We start from the raw sequence: 13,684 nt of genomic DNA on the forward strand, positions 1-13,684 counted from the left end.
AGGTGGCGCTGTGGGTTAAACCACAGAGTCTAGGGCTTGCTGATCAGAAGGTCGGCGGTTCAAATTCCTGCAAGGGGGTGAGCTCCCGTTGCTCGGTCCCAGCTCCTGTCCACGTAGCAGTTCGAAAGCACATCAAAGTGCAAGTAGATAAATAGGCGGGAAGGTAAACAGCGTTTCCGTGTGCTGCTCTGGTTCGCCAGAAGCAGCTTTGTCATGCTGGCCACATGACCTGGAAGCTTTCTGCAGACAAACGCCGGCTCCCTCGGCCTATAGAGCGAGATGAGCGCCGCAACCCCAGAGTCGGACATGATTGGACCTGATAGTCAGGGGCCCCTTTACCTTTTTAAGTCATAGATACTAGTGTAATGGTGTTTTGTTTTTTAAAAATGCACCCATATTGTTACAATACAGTGAGCCCCCCCCCAATAGTTGCAGTTAAAACAGTATATACTTAAGAGGGGGGGGGAGACCTGTTTTAGCCTGAGGACCAGATTGGAACAAACACAGACACACAAAAAGAGGGGGGGAAGTGCATGGATATCTGCCCCCCCCCCAATTGTCAAACACACAAGTGCCAGGCAAACAGTGCACTTCCCCTCTTTTCCACACACACATACATACTTGTAGGCACATATGCATACACTCTCGCGCGATGGGCAGGAAGACACAACCATATGCACACATGTGAAAAACAAGCATTTCTAGCCCTCTCCAGCGCTGGGTTGGTGGTGACTGGAAAGATGCTTTTGTGCTCTTTAGGGAGACTCTCTAAAGAGAAGACAGAAGGATTTTAGCTTTTTATTTTAGCCTTGTGAGGCACAAGATACCTCTTCTGTTATTTGCTCTCAAAGAGGGCTTATCTCTGATTTTAGGGCTTTGGTACTTAGGTTAGAGGTGAAAAATCCCTTTACTATCCTGTGTCAGACATCATGTGATGTCAGGTGATTGGCAGGTGGGCATGGTTTGCCCAAATGGCCTTGTGGGCCTAATTAGGCACATGAACCCACAGTTCCCCACTGTTGAGTTAATACACAGTTTAATTCCAGTTACCTTCACCCATTTTACAGACTACTCATAATCTTTTGCTTTATCCATAAAATATTGTATGCAGTCACTGGTGAGAGAGAGAGAGAGAGAGAACACTGTTTCTTTTTTTAAAAAAGTGTTCTTTTCTAGATTTGGTTTTTTAAACGTACCACAGAAAGCTAAATGATCACAGAAGTACTTCTATAAAACCTCGTACCCCTTTTCGAATCCTTTACCTGTATTTATGCAGTACAGTGGACTCTCAACTTGTGCTTGTTTAACTTGCGTGATTTCAACTTTATGCAGTTGAGAGCTAACAGTTGGAATCGTACAAATGCACAAAAGGCAAAAAGCTTAAAAGCAGGGTTTTCTCAGTGTAGAAAGAGCTTTTAATCTCTCAGACTTGCTAACGGGGCTCTCTGGTGAGATCTCACAGGAACTCAAGACAGCCCTGCCAGACAGCCGGTAAGTAAGGTGGAGAGCTTAAAAGCTCTCCGCCTTGCTTGTGGGGTAAGACCTGTTTTGTGCACCAGCTCTGGAAGCTAAGATTGTTCGTGGGTGGGCAGTACCAAGAGAGTGGTTTAACTACATGTGTTTTTGCATATGGGCACCATCCCCAGAATGTAACCCACTTGCAAAAGATGGAAGACCACTGTAATACAACACCAGTATTCTTTTGCCTATGGACTGCATTTCCCCTTAAATTCCTCCATAATACTTCCTTAAGATTTTTGCTGAGTCCTTTTAAGGTCTTACCACCAGCAGCCACCCTAAATACCATCATTGTTTGGCTACCTTCTGCGAGACAGGGATATTTGGGGGTTGAGGGGCAATCGCGCATCAACTCAACACTGAGTAGGGGACAAGGTGGGAAGATGCTATAGTGTGTGTGTGTGTGTGTGTGTGTGTGTGTGTGTGTGTGTGTGTAAGGTAACATTCAGACATTAGATTCTTCCACCATTCATGATGGTACAGTCCTTTGAACTTGTACCATATGTTTTTTCTACATGTCTAAGCCTAACCCTAACCCACAATATTTACAGGAGAAAAGTTTTTATATTTGCGTTTGTGCTTATTTCTGTACAAGCTTGTACAGCCTTGGAGACTTCTTAACAGATTGTTAGAGGTCAGAATATTATCAGGTTAATAACACTTTTTGCTTGGTCTCCCCATGGGTGATTCGGCTGGTTCACAATAGTAAAAATTCAGTCACTGTAATTATGATATATAAAGTTAAATGATTGCATCTATTTTGTTGCGTTCCCTAAGCCAACTCTTCACCTTTTCATTTTGCAGCTGCTTTCCTCACACAGTCTGTCTGCCTAGATGACACAACAGTAAAGTTTGAGATCTGGGACACAGCTGGTCAGGAAAGATACCACAGTTTGGCCCCTATGTATTACCGAGGGGCTCAAGCTGCCATTGTGGTGTATGACATAACCAACCAGGTAAGCATGTACTGTTAGCTAACCTTTGGGGAGAACGGGCAGTATCAGAGTTAAAACCGAGAGTGTGGAGACCTCATACAATTACAACGGAAGTGTCTATCAGCTGAAGCTGCCTCAGTTCCTTTGAGCATCCTTTCCCATTTCAGATGGAACTTGTTGAAAACAAGGGCCATCTAAAGACTTAAATACAGTCAATTATTGGTTAGAAACTCCAGGTGATTGCTGCCAAGTAAGACCCTCTGTCTGACCCAAAGCATTGCCTTGTTCACATTAAACCTTTGCTCTCAACAAGCTTCCTGTCTAGTGGCTGATTTGTTATTTTTTGAAAAGTTAAAGCCACAAGTTTGCATTTGCTCTGGAGTAAGCAACACATAATTTCCTTGGTGCCTTGAATAAATATGATCAACACCTCATAGAGGTCTGGGTAGTTGGGGATTTTTTAAGGCAAATAATTTTAGATAGGTATAATTTATAATCATTCCTTCTATTAGCTGCAGGCTTCCGACACCATAATGATCAACTGACTTTTTGTGTTTGTCTTGAGTACAGGATTACGAGTAAGATAGAAAACATGCTTTGTTTCAGTTAATTTGCACGAGGGTGTATGTCCTACAACATAGCAGAGAAACCGTTGTTGCGAATAAGACACCTTGAAGCTTGAAATTATAAAATTATTAAAACCCGTGGGGTGTACTACGGAGTGAAGCCCATCAGCTCAGTCCAATCTGCCCCAGGGACAGGGACAGTGCTACAGCCCATCTACCATTGGCCAAATAGGCAGGCAAGCTGCAATCCACTTCCAGGCTTTCGGTGAAGCCGAAAAGGGTTCACCCAAGCCCAGGAAAACCCCTCGCTTCCAGCATGACTGCAGGATCCAGGGGAAGCATTGTGACCAACCCACAATGGTGCCCCCTGGCAGTAAGCATCATTACACAACAGATGAAACATGTATGAATGGATTTTCAAAGTTTTCTTCTTTCTTTATGCTCCCACTGCCCCCTTATTTTTATTCAACGTCCCCAATTTCACCCGAGGCTAGTACCGCCCCCTTAGATTTTTTCCAGCGCCCCCTTTGGGAAACACAGATCTGTATGAAGCCACTGGGAGCTGTCATCAGGAGATGTGGAGCAAAGTCTCATCAACAGGCAGATGACACGCAACTCCATCTTTCTGTTCTATCTGTACTGTATTGGGGAAAGCAGTTGTGGTGTCAGACCAGTGCTTGGAGGTGGTGATGGGCTGGAGGTGATGCACCTCTTTACCCAGGCCTTTGCCACCTGAGATGTATAATTTTAGGATCCACCCTGTTTTTGTGGTCGTCAGTTGTTTTTAATGTTGCATTTTCAGTTCTGGTAACCCGTCTTGGGGCCTTATGGTGAGTGGTGGGGTAATAAACTAAAAGAATGGCAATGATAGTAGATGTTTGGTCTGATTATGTCCTCGAGAACCTGCATGTCCACCAATAGACTATTGCAGTGACAGTTGGAAGAAGCCTTTTGTTTTAACGTCCTGCTGGTGCACATTGGGTGAGTTGGTTGAAGATAGGAATCCTGGGCCCTTCTGTCTGCACACCTGACATTTTGGTCTCTCCTTTTCCGATAGGAAACGTTTGCACGAGCAAAAACATGGGTGAAAGAACTCCAGCGGCAAGCTAGCCCAAACATTGTCATAGCCTTAGCAGGAAATAAGGCGGATCTTGCCAATAAGCGCATGGTAGAGTATGAAGTAAGTAGAGCTTCTGAAACCCCTCAGGTGTCCATTGTGCCCATTCTTTCTTCTAGATGGAAGAAATGGTCCATAGTTTGCCAGCCCGGAAGAGGGCATTCTCTGTGGTAGCCCCTCAGCTGTGGATTTTTCACCCCTAAGTGGTGCATCTGACACATTAATGCATAGTTTTCATCACATGCTGAAGACCTCTTTATCCATGCCTTTGACACCTGAGATAGAGTTTTAGGGCCTGGCCTATTTTTAAAAATCATGTTTTGTTTTTAAATGGTTTTAATGTATTTTTAAATGGCTGTAACTCATCCTGGGAGCTAGTGGCGAAGAGTGGGTGAGAAATAATAATAATAATAATAATAATAATAATAATAATAATAATAATAATAATAATAATATACTACAGTGGTACCTCTGTTTTCGAGTGTCTCGGAAGCCGAACATTTTGGTTTTCAAATGCCGAAAACCCGGAAGTAATTGCTTCCTTTTTTGAACGTACCTCGGAAGTTGAACGGCTTCCACTGAGGTTTTTTCCGCTTTCTCCATTAAAATTGCAGCCCTTTGCACCTCGGTTTTCAAATGTTTCGGAAGTTAAACGGTCTTCCGGAACGGATTACATTCGAAAACCGAGGTACCACTGTATCAGGAGGAATATGCTTTCCTCTCCCTCCAAACTTCCCAACCTCATTTGGTCACTCCTTCAAGATAGTCCAGCCTTTTGGTACTTTATTGTATTGTAAACACACAAAAAACCTGAGCAAGCCTGTCTGCCCAGATTGTTCTGGGCAATCTAGAATATGCAGTCTTGTTCTAAAAGTAAGACCTATATATTGTTCTTTGCAGGAGGCCCAGGCTTATGCAGATGACAACAGTCTATTGTTTATGGAGACATCAGCCAAGACAGCAATGAATGTTAACGATCTCTTCCTGGCGATAGGTAACCCAAAGACACTACAATGCATTTTTTATCGGGGCACTGTCTAAAGATTCATGTGGCTTCACCTTAAGTTGTACACTGAGTTCCGCAGCCTCCTGCTGCCTTGGGTTACTGCCCAGCAGCAGATGGTTGGAGCAGGTATTGGGCTAGATCCTCCCACCCAGGTACTGAGGCCCACCTGAGGCATTCTGGGCTGCTGTATCGACAGGGTGGAAGCTCCGCAGGTCTGCTTACAGATGGAAAGGGCTGCAGGCCCTTTAATACAGGTTGAAGGGAGTATGAGGGGACCCTGGTTCTGTGTCCAGAAGATGCTGCTTCCTTCTCTCTCTCTCTCTCTCTCTCTCTTCCGTCTCCCCTTTTTCTTGGTGAGTTTTCTGCCATGCTGCTACCTCCCAGCACGAGCCTGGTCTACCATACATCAAATTTTGGCAAATGCTGAAATAAATAACCTGGTTACACCCGTTTTCGGTAACAGGGCTAAGAGTGCTGCTACTGATGGGTATCAAGCTGTGTTCGTTCTATTTTCCATTCTTTCCTAGTTCTTAAGAATGAAAACATGACCAGCATAAAGGCCACAAGTACTGTACTTTCTGGCCATCGCAGAGCAATCTCATAAATATTTTCAAAGAGGGTTTCACGGTAATGCGTCATTAGGATATTTTACAAAGAAATCAAAGTCTTGAAATGGGTGGTGATACTTTCCAGGGACTTCCATGGGTGCAAGAAGCCCTGCCTATTTACACTGACGCTAGTAGGGGTCCTCATATTGAACATTATACTTGGTAGCACTCTGCATCTCTGAACGCTTTAGCCTTCCCTTCCCACGGGTCCTGCCTCTCCATTTCCTTTACTTTATTTTGCTGGCCGTTATATGAACTGCTGTAGCCAAACCATTGAGGAATAGGAGCCACATAGCTGTTGCTCCATACATGTTTTGTGGTCTATTGCACTCCCTCCCCCACCAACCCCCCCTCCCCCACTGCCGCCTTTAAATTTTTTATCACCAATCATCGGTTGGACTTAGAACTCAGAACTTTTCCCTTGATTCCTCAGTGTGTGTTTTGTAGGATGAGTTGGCTCTACCTGCATATTCATCTTTAAATAGAAGTTGCAACACATAGCCCTGCCCTGGATTAGGAGAGTGGCCTAAAACTGCTGGCTATTACCAGTGGCAATGCTACATGCTTTTTGCCTGCACTTCAGGCTTACCATTGCATTTCTCATCTGCTTTGGGTAAACTATCGTGTATGAGCAACTAGTCCAACTGGCAAGTCCAAATTCAGACTCTTGGAGGCGGCCGGGGAGGGGGGAGTAAAGGAAGTACCCCCATAGCCCCCACCACTCCTCCACTTGGGGGGGGGGAGGTTCCTAGAACAAGCCAGCCCCCTTAAAAAATCCAGTTTAGCAGGAATGTGAAATATTTCTGCAGAACTCTATGGTTCATTGAAACGGTCACTTTTCAAACCTACCTTGCTTTCAATATTTGTAGTTACCTTGGTGGAACTATAATAGAGATTTGTCAGCCACTGTTAAGGAAACAGAACATGAATGGTACGAAAGCTGAGCAATACAAGAACTGCAGGCAGCTTGTTGCATCTGCCATTTGGAGCATTAAAAATAAGTGGGTTGGGAAGGCTTTAGGAGATCAAGGAGTTCCAGATTTCTGCATATCCGAACTGTCCTTGTTCCGAACTTTACTCCTCTTGTTGAATCCCAAAGGGGGATGAACCCGGCAAGTTAACTGTTCCCCCTCACCCAACGCATATCTTTTTTTCTCTCCTTCTAGCTAAGAAGCTGCCAAAGAGCGAGCCCCAGAGCACAGGGGGTGCCGTGGGTCGGAATCGAGGGGTGGACCTTCACGAGCAGTCCCAGCAGAACAAGAGCCAGTGTTGCAGCAACTAAACGGTGGCATTAAAGCAGCCGGCGAGAGATAAGATATAACCTCCATTTCCGCCCCACCACACCACACTTCACCTCCAATAACAGCATCGGCGCACTTGGAAGCCGCCCTCCCTCCCTTCTCCCAAGAGCTCCGTTTAACTGCACTTCTAATGCTTCAGAAACCACCACCAGACGTCTGTTACCACCACCACCCACAAGGAAAGTGGAGATAGACCGACCGGGGACTTAACTTCCAAAAAACAAACTCTTTCTTCACTTTGTATTATAGGTGCAAATAGCTACCTAATTACTCTGATTCCCCTGCTCTGTTTTCTCCAGATAACATTTCCTCTCTTCTCTCTACCCCACCCCTCCCTCCCCACCACTGTCTTTGCTCTGTGTTTTTGGTCCTGTAACATCCACCCTCTTTTTACCTCCACCTCCCTTTATTTTGTTTAATGCTATGTGGGGTGGGGGGGAGGGTCGCAACCGAGGGAGATCTTAATTCTTGTAGATTCATTTTTAAGAGCAAGGTTGAATGGGCTCCCTCAAGAAAATGCATTTTTGAGGGGGTCCTCCCAGAGTTGTTGTTTTTTTTTTAATTTACTTTTTTCCCGGTGTTCGGAAAAGCTGCAGTGTCCTTCATTTATCTTTTTTTTTCCAGGGCAGCCTTTTGTGGCTGGGTCGGAGAGGAAGATTGCATCTGAACTTTCGCTCGTGTCTTGCTTGCTATGACCTGAATGTGGCCCTTGGTGTCAGTCACATAAATCTGAGAATCATGAGTGTACGAGTGTAGAATATCGGAATTTGTTTCCTCAAACCCTCAGATAGCCCTTGATTTTGATGCCTTAGAAGTTTTGGCGGCCGGGATAGTGTAGCGGAGGGAGAGGAGTGGCAACGTTGACCTGCAGAAGACCAGCTTTCCAAGTCAAAAAGGCAGTTGTATCTCCTCCTGTTGTGTTAATCTTCAGGCTGCTGTTTGCAGGTTGTGCTTCAGTTATCAGGAGTCCCATTAAGAGAGATTCTCTTCTCTGCTCAAAATGGGTGTGGCCCGCTGTCTGAAAGAAGAATGCCAAGCTCCCTTTGTTCAGCTGGGATACAGTAGAGGAGCCTGCTGAAGTTTCCTTTTGGGAGCTTCTGCCTGCACCTGTATGCACAGCCTTGCACATTGCGCAAAGTTGCCAAAAGGAGAAAGGACATTGGATCCTTGGGAGAAGCCTGGGGCTGCGGGTGCAGGCAAGTCAGAAACAGGGCAACATGCTAGATGGGAGGAGAGCTGCTAGTAGGAGGACCAGTACTGTACTTTCTAAACCCCTTTTCCTGCCAGGGAGCGCCCAGCTTTGCCTTTTGGCTTTTTCCTATACCCTTGCAGAACCCCCATGTGTACAAACCCAGTCTTGCCCCTAGGAAGCTGTCGAGAGATGGCAGTCTAGAGCGGTAGAGCGGCACCTTCTGTCTTCAACCCCCTCAGACCCCAAGGGCTGTTTAAACTCGAGAAGTGTTTGTGCCCTGTTTGTGTTCATCTGTAAATAGTACAGCACAAATTTGTATAAATTAAAGGGGGCGGGTGGTTGCGGGATTTTTACTTCCCTGCTATGAGCTAAACAAAGTAATAGCTTTTTAAATTTAGCTGTAGATAGTGCTGACCTGTAAAGGCAATGCATGCTACCATCTCTCATCCACATTTTGCTCTCTGAAGAGCTAGCAGCAGCCCAGCGTCTCCGTTAGAAATGGCTCCTCTTCCGACAGTGGCCTTCACCAGGGTAAATAGCACCTTCCCACCTCCATCCCTCCTGCATTTTTTTTCTTGAAGCCTCAGGCATGAGTACAGCTTCTAACATGTAAGAGTTCCACAGTGCTGTCCACATCTTGGCAGCGAATCAGCTGGCTACCCACAGAAACATCTCTTGGGTGTACTCTGTTGGCTACCCCATGCAGACTTCTCACATATGGTTGAATATTACTGTGGGAGAGCTTGGGGCGGATTATGTTTCAGCACACACACACACACACACACACACACACACACACACACACACCTGCACACCCTTTCCCATTATTTTCCCCAGCATGGTTTGAAGCGCACTCATTTTGCACATGCTTGTACCTGTGACTTGATGCAGGTTTTGCTTGCCTACTCCCATTCACCAGTGCAACTTAAATGGCTGATGTTCACTCAGGCAAGATTGTGCATTTTTTTCCAGGGCTTTGCTCTTAGTCATTAATTGAAACTGTTAAATCCTGCACTGCTGACAGCATGTGGCATTATTCTGCTGCCTTTGAAATGGCCTTCTACCGGTGGCTGTATTTGAACTGGGAGCAACTAAGGAAGGAGCTGGACGAATCTGTCTACACAAGGCTTTGAGCAAGAAAACTCAAAATCTAAGTTAACTGGAAGTAATGTGTGCTGTCACTTGCCTCAACCAATTGACACGAGTGCAGAGTTGCTCCACGCCACAATTGTGCATGGAATTTCTGATGTCAGTGTTGATAAAGACTTCGGGAGTGCCGTAGCACTTCCTCAGTATTTGTTTTGTGCTCTCAAACTTCACTTGTGTCTCAAGAGCGGAGCTCTGTGTGAGGGAGAACCCTGAAATATGGAGCCTTGCGCCTTCAGCTGCATTCACTGTTAAAACCTACTTCACGGAGAGTTCCATCTTTTGTTATGCACATGTAATGTGATGTTCGTAGCCATCCAGAAGGACCTAGGAGCAGGAACAAGCATGCCCCATCTCATTCCAACAAAGCTAAGGTGCTGTTTTGCTCTCGGCTCATGGCAAAGCAAAAATAGATTCTGCATTTAAATACCAAAAAAAAAAACCTAATGCTTTCATCTTGCTCACAAACTTTGGTTACTGCTTCCTGGCTAGTTCCTAGACCAAGTGAGGACACTGCAGCTTTTTCCTATTAAAAACCACACCCTTTCTCTTCTGCTTACTCTACTCTTCTGAACAGTTTGGTTTTTCTTTTTTTCTTTTTTCTTTTGAGAAAGCTCTTACATTGCATTTAAAATAACAATCATGGTAACAGAATTTCAACTGCTGATTTACCAATGTATTTAATGTAAGTAAACAACAAAAAATCAGTGTATTAGATGAACTTTCTCCTTTATTTCGATTTGAGATAAGCGACTTGGATGGTTCTGAACACAAGCCCTTTTGCAAAATGAAAGGTGGCATCAAAGCAGGGACATCCCAGTCATTTGGGCTGATTAGAGGGCCACTTTGGTTCAAGAGGTGACCCCCAAATATTAGGAAACACTTTGATTTTGTGTTTCTTTTGTTAAGCTCTACTGAGACAGCAAGAGCTATAAATTCTTAAGTCACTTAATTAACATGAATTAGTTAACCCTTAAAACCTTGAGTCAACCCTTTACTTTCTGTTGAAAGTGGCAACAGAATCAGCATGGGAAGGTATAGCTAGGCAAACTGAATATAGAAAGTTTTTCGGAAAAAAACAGAAATAAAAACTTAACATGTTAGTAGCAGCAGACCTGATCTGGTAGCAATGTTGGGAGTTTACTTCAATAAACCAGGAATTCCTCAATAACAAATTCTCTTACAATTTGGACAACAGTATCATCTTTATGACCAGATATACCCATGTTTACTAAGCAGTCCTCATCTCAATAGGATTTTACTTCCAAATACGTTTTCCTAGGATTGCAGCCATAATCTGATATCTACGGCTTTCTTCTAGAAATGTGATTTGCCCTGCGGGATGGGCATAGGAAAATTCCATATACCTAGGTATACTGTGGAAATTTCCACCCTAGGGACCACCCGTCTGGAAGAAAACCCTGACATGATCAGTGTTTGCTTAATGGTAGTCAAAGCTCCCAATGGTCTAATCCAATATACATTGGGGGGGGGGCAGATGTAAATGAGACACTTGGAAATACTGGCAGAGGCAGCAAATGAATGTGCTTAAGAACTGGTGATAGTGTCCACTTATTCCTGGTAAGGAGATCAAGCGTATTTTCAGAGGCTCCGGTGAAGAGAGGCTAAATGAAATTGTCAATTCCCAAATCTCAAGGAGCCATAACCCCACAAGTGCATTTGTGGTGGAAGATGCCAAGCTTTCTAACATTAGAACAGGAAGGCCAGTGCGGGGGGATGGAGAGTTCATGATCCCTTGGCATACACACCCCAACCTATAGAACTTGGACCATGCTCAGTAACCACCTATTTCGACGGTAAATGGTGGGCACACCCCTGCCGAAAGCACTCGATACTTTGCTCTATTTTGATTTGCCCTTTGGCGCCTAAAAGTTTCAAAACACTCCCTTCTATGACAAGGGTATCTTCACTAGCTAACATATGACACCCAGGCAGACAACTTAATATTTCTGGTTAACTTACTGGATCACTAGCTTACCATGAGCTACATTCTGCATATGCTGTAATACTTGGCAGCTGAAACAAAAATTGCTCCGTAACTGGTGGCTTGCAAAGCAGTATTTCATACCTAGGCTACATTATCTTAAAATCCTTCCACTCGAGAGGACATTTATTCTATGTGGCTAGCAGACATGTTCAAATCAGAGTAATACCTTAGTAGCAAGGGTTTAGCCCAGGCATAGGCAAACTTGGCCCTCCAGATGTTTTGGGAATACAATTCCCATCATCCCTGACCACTGGACCTGTTAGCTAGGGATCATGGGAGTTGTAGTCCCAAAACATCTGGAGGGCAGAGTTTGCCTTCGCCTGGTTTACCCGAAAAGAGTGAGGGAGCAAGTGAAAATCAGCAGAACCCCTTTGGTAAATCCGGATTGGCTTCCTTTATTCCAGGCATCCCCAAACTGCGGCCCTCCAGATGTTTTGGCCTACAACTCCCATGATCCCTAGCTAACAGGACCAGTGGTCAGGGATGATGGGAATTGTAGTCCAAAACATCTGGAGGACCGAAGTTTGGGGATGCCTGCTTTATTCCTTGTCAACAATTGATATCTGTGGTTGTATTTTCACAAAGTGCCCACTAGATGGCACTGCTGCATAAAGTGCCAGTTTTGGACACTGAAAGGGGGGGGGGATGCTTAACTTGCTTTCCTTACTGTGCTCTTTAAGCCGTAAAGGCTTCCAGAAAAATCAGTAGGAAGGCAGTCCCTGCTCCTCTTAGAATCTGAAAAAGAAATGACACAAGGCGGGAAGCAAAGTTGTGCACTATTTTGAGTTCCTGTAGTGATCTGGAAAAGTTGATGTAATGAGAGGGGTTGGTACAAGAAGTGTCTGAAAGAAACCTTGCTTCCCCTCTGCTCAATCAGACCTGTAGAATGATGGTTTACATATTTAACAAATAAACCCAAAGGACAGGTTTAATATAACGTGGGCCAAAAACCAAGATTGCCTAATGATCCCAACCCAACAAAAGAATTGCCTAAATCCCACTGCAGCCTGATTAATTGATACCTATTATAGCGGGTGTGGATTGCCTCTAGAAAAGAAATCCAAGCTAGAATAACTAGAGTCCTGTGTTTGGCCTAAATGGATGTGACTAAAGAAGCAGAGAGTAGAGTTGCCAAGCTTATCCAATCTTCATCCCCAATTCCTTTTGGTAGCAACATGGCAGTCCATCATAAATTGTTTTTAATATTAGTGTACCTTGTTGCCAGTTCAGCAGGGCAGCCAAAGCAGGCCACAGAAAAACAGAGACAAAATCTGTCCATGTTGAACCAGACAAGAGAGCTCTTTAGACTGCTGGAACTGATTCTACACTTGAGATCAATTAATTTGTATGTAGAGCAGAGTCCTATGAAATCCCACAGAATTCAGCAGGATGCAAGGGAAGGGAGTAATTATGTGTAGAACTGCAACCCGAGTACTAGCTTTTGGGGGTGGATACCTTTCCGTATGAATTATGGTGCTGGAGGAGACTCTTGAGAGTCCCATGGGCTGCAAGAAGATCAAACCTATCCATTCTTAAGGAAATCAGCCCTGAGTGTTAACTGGAAGGACAGATCCTGAAGCTGAGGCTCCAATACTTTGGCCACCTCATGAGAAGAGAAGACTCCCTGGAAAAGACCCTGATGCTGGGAAAGATTGAGGGCACAAGGAGAAGGGGATGACAGAGGATGAGATGGTTGGACAGTGTTCTCGAAGCTACCAACATGAGTTTGACCAAACTGTGGGAGGCAGTGGAAGACAAGAGTGCCTGGTGTGCTCTGGTCCATGGGGTCACAAAGAGTCGGACACAACTAAATGACTAAACAACGACACCTTTTCATATGAAGAGGCCTGAGGGTTAAGTCTCCCTTCTAGGAATCACTCCCAATTGAGAGCCATTATTCATCTAAACACCTAACTAGGTAAAAAGGTAACTAAAGCATCCTTGAAAATTTGGAAGCTAGTAGCAAGGCAACAATTGTTTCAGATTAGTCTTGCATAATATCAAGAGTTGAAGGTCATCATGTATTATGCAGCCAGTTTAAAATCCGATAAGATAGGTATGCCAGTGCTGTCCTTATATGTAAAATGCTTCTCTACTGCCATTCAAGCCTGGGGGAGGAGGGTTCACAATTCCAATAAAAGCCACACAATAAAATGCATCACAATCTATAATAGGCCAGCCACTTAACCAGCAAGTGCCTGGGTGCACAGAAATAGGCGTCCTCCAAAAACAAAGCACATCAAAATTGGTTCTATAAACAGTAACACAAAAGGGGGAAGAAAAAAAA

The 13,684-nt window shown here is 44.5% G+C and overlaps 1 protein-coding gene across 6 annotated transcripts in view; it reads left to right on the forward strand.

The window, feature by feature from the left end:
- Positions 1 to 10,104, forward strand: part of RAB5B (RAB5B, member RAS oncogene family) — a 29,092-nt gene extending 18,988 nt beyond the window's left edge. For all 6 annotated transcript variants that reach the window (XM_088661401.1, XM_088661402.1, XM_035103940.3 and 3 more), the window contains exons 3-6: positions 2,323 to 2,474; positions 4,077 to 4,199; positions 5,037 to 5,130; positions 6,917 to 10,104. In XM_088661401.1, the coding sequence (XP_088517527.1) occupies positions 2,323 to 2,474; positions 4,077 to 4,199; positions 5,037 to 5,130; positions 6,917 to 7,032 (485 nt within the window). In that variant the 3' untranslated portion in view covers positions 7,033 to 10,104. The remainder of the gene's footprint in view (positions 1 to 2,322; positions 2,475 to 4,076; positions 4,200 to 5,036; positions 5,131 to 6,916) is intronic.
- Positions 10,105 to 13,684: the final 3,580 nt, after the last annotated feature.

This window comes from Zootoca vivipara, chromosome 2 (assembly GCF_965207765.1).
Source record: "Zootoca vivipara chromosome 2, rZooViv2.hap1.1, whole genome shotgun sequence".
NCBI lineage: Eukaryota > Metazoa > Chordata > Lepidosauria > Squamata > Lacertidae > Zootoca > Zootoca vivipara.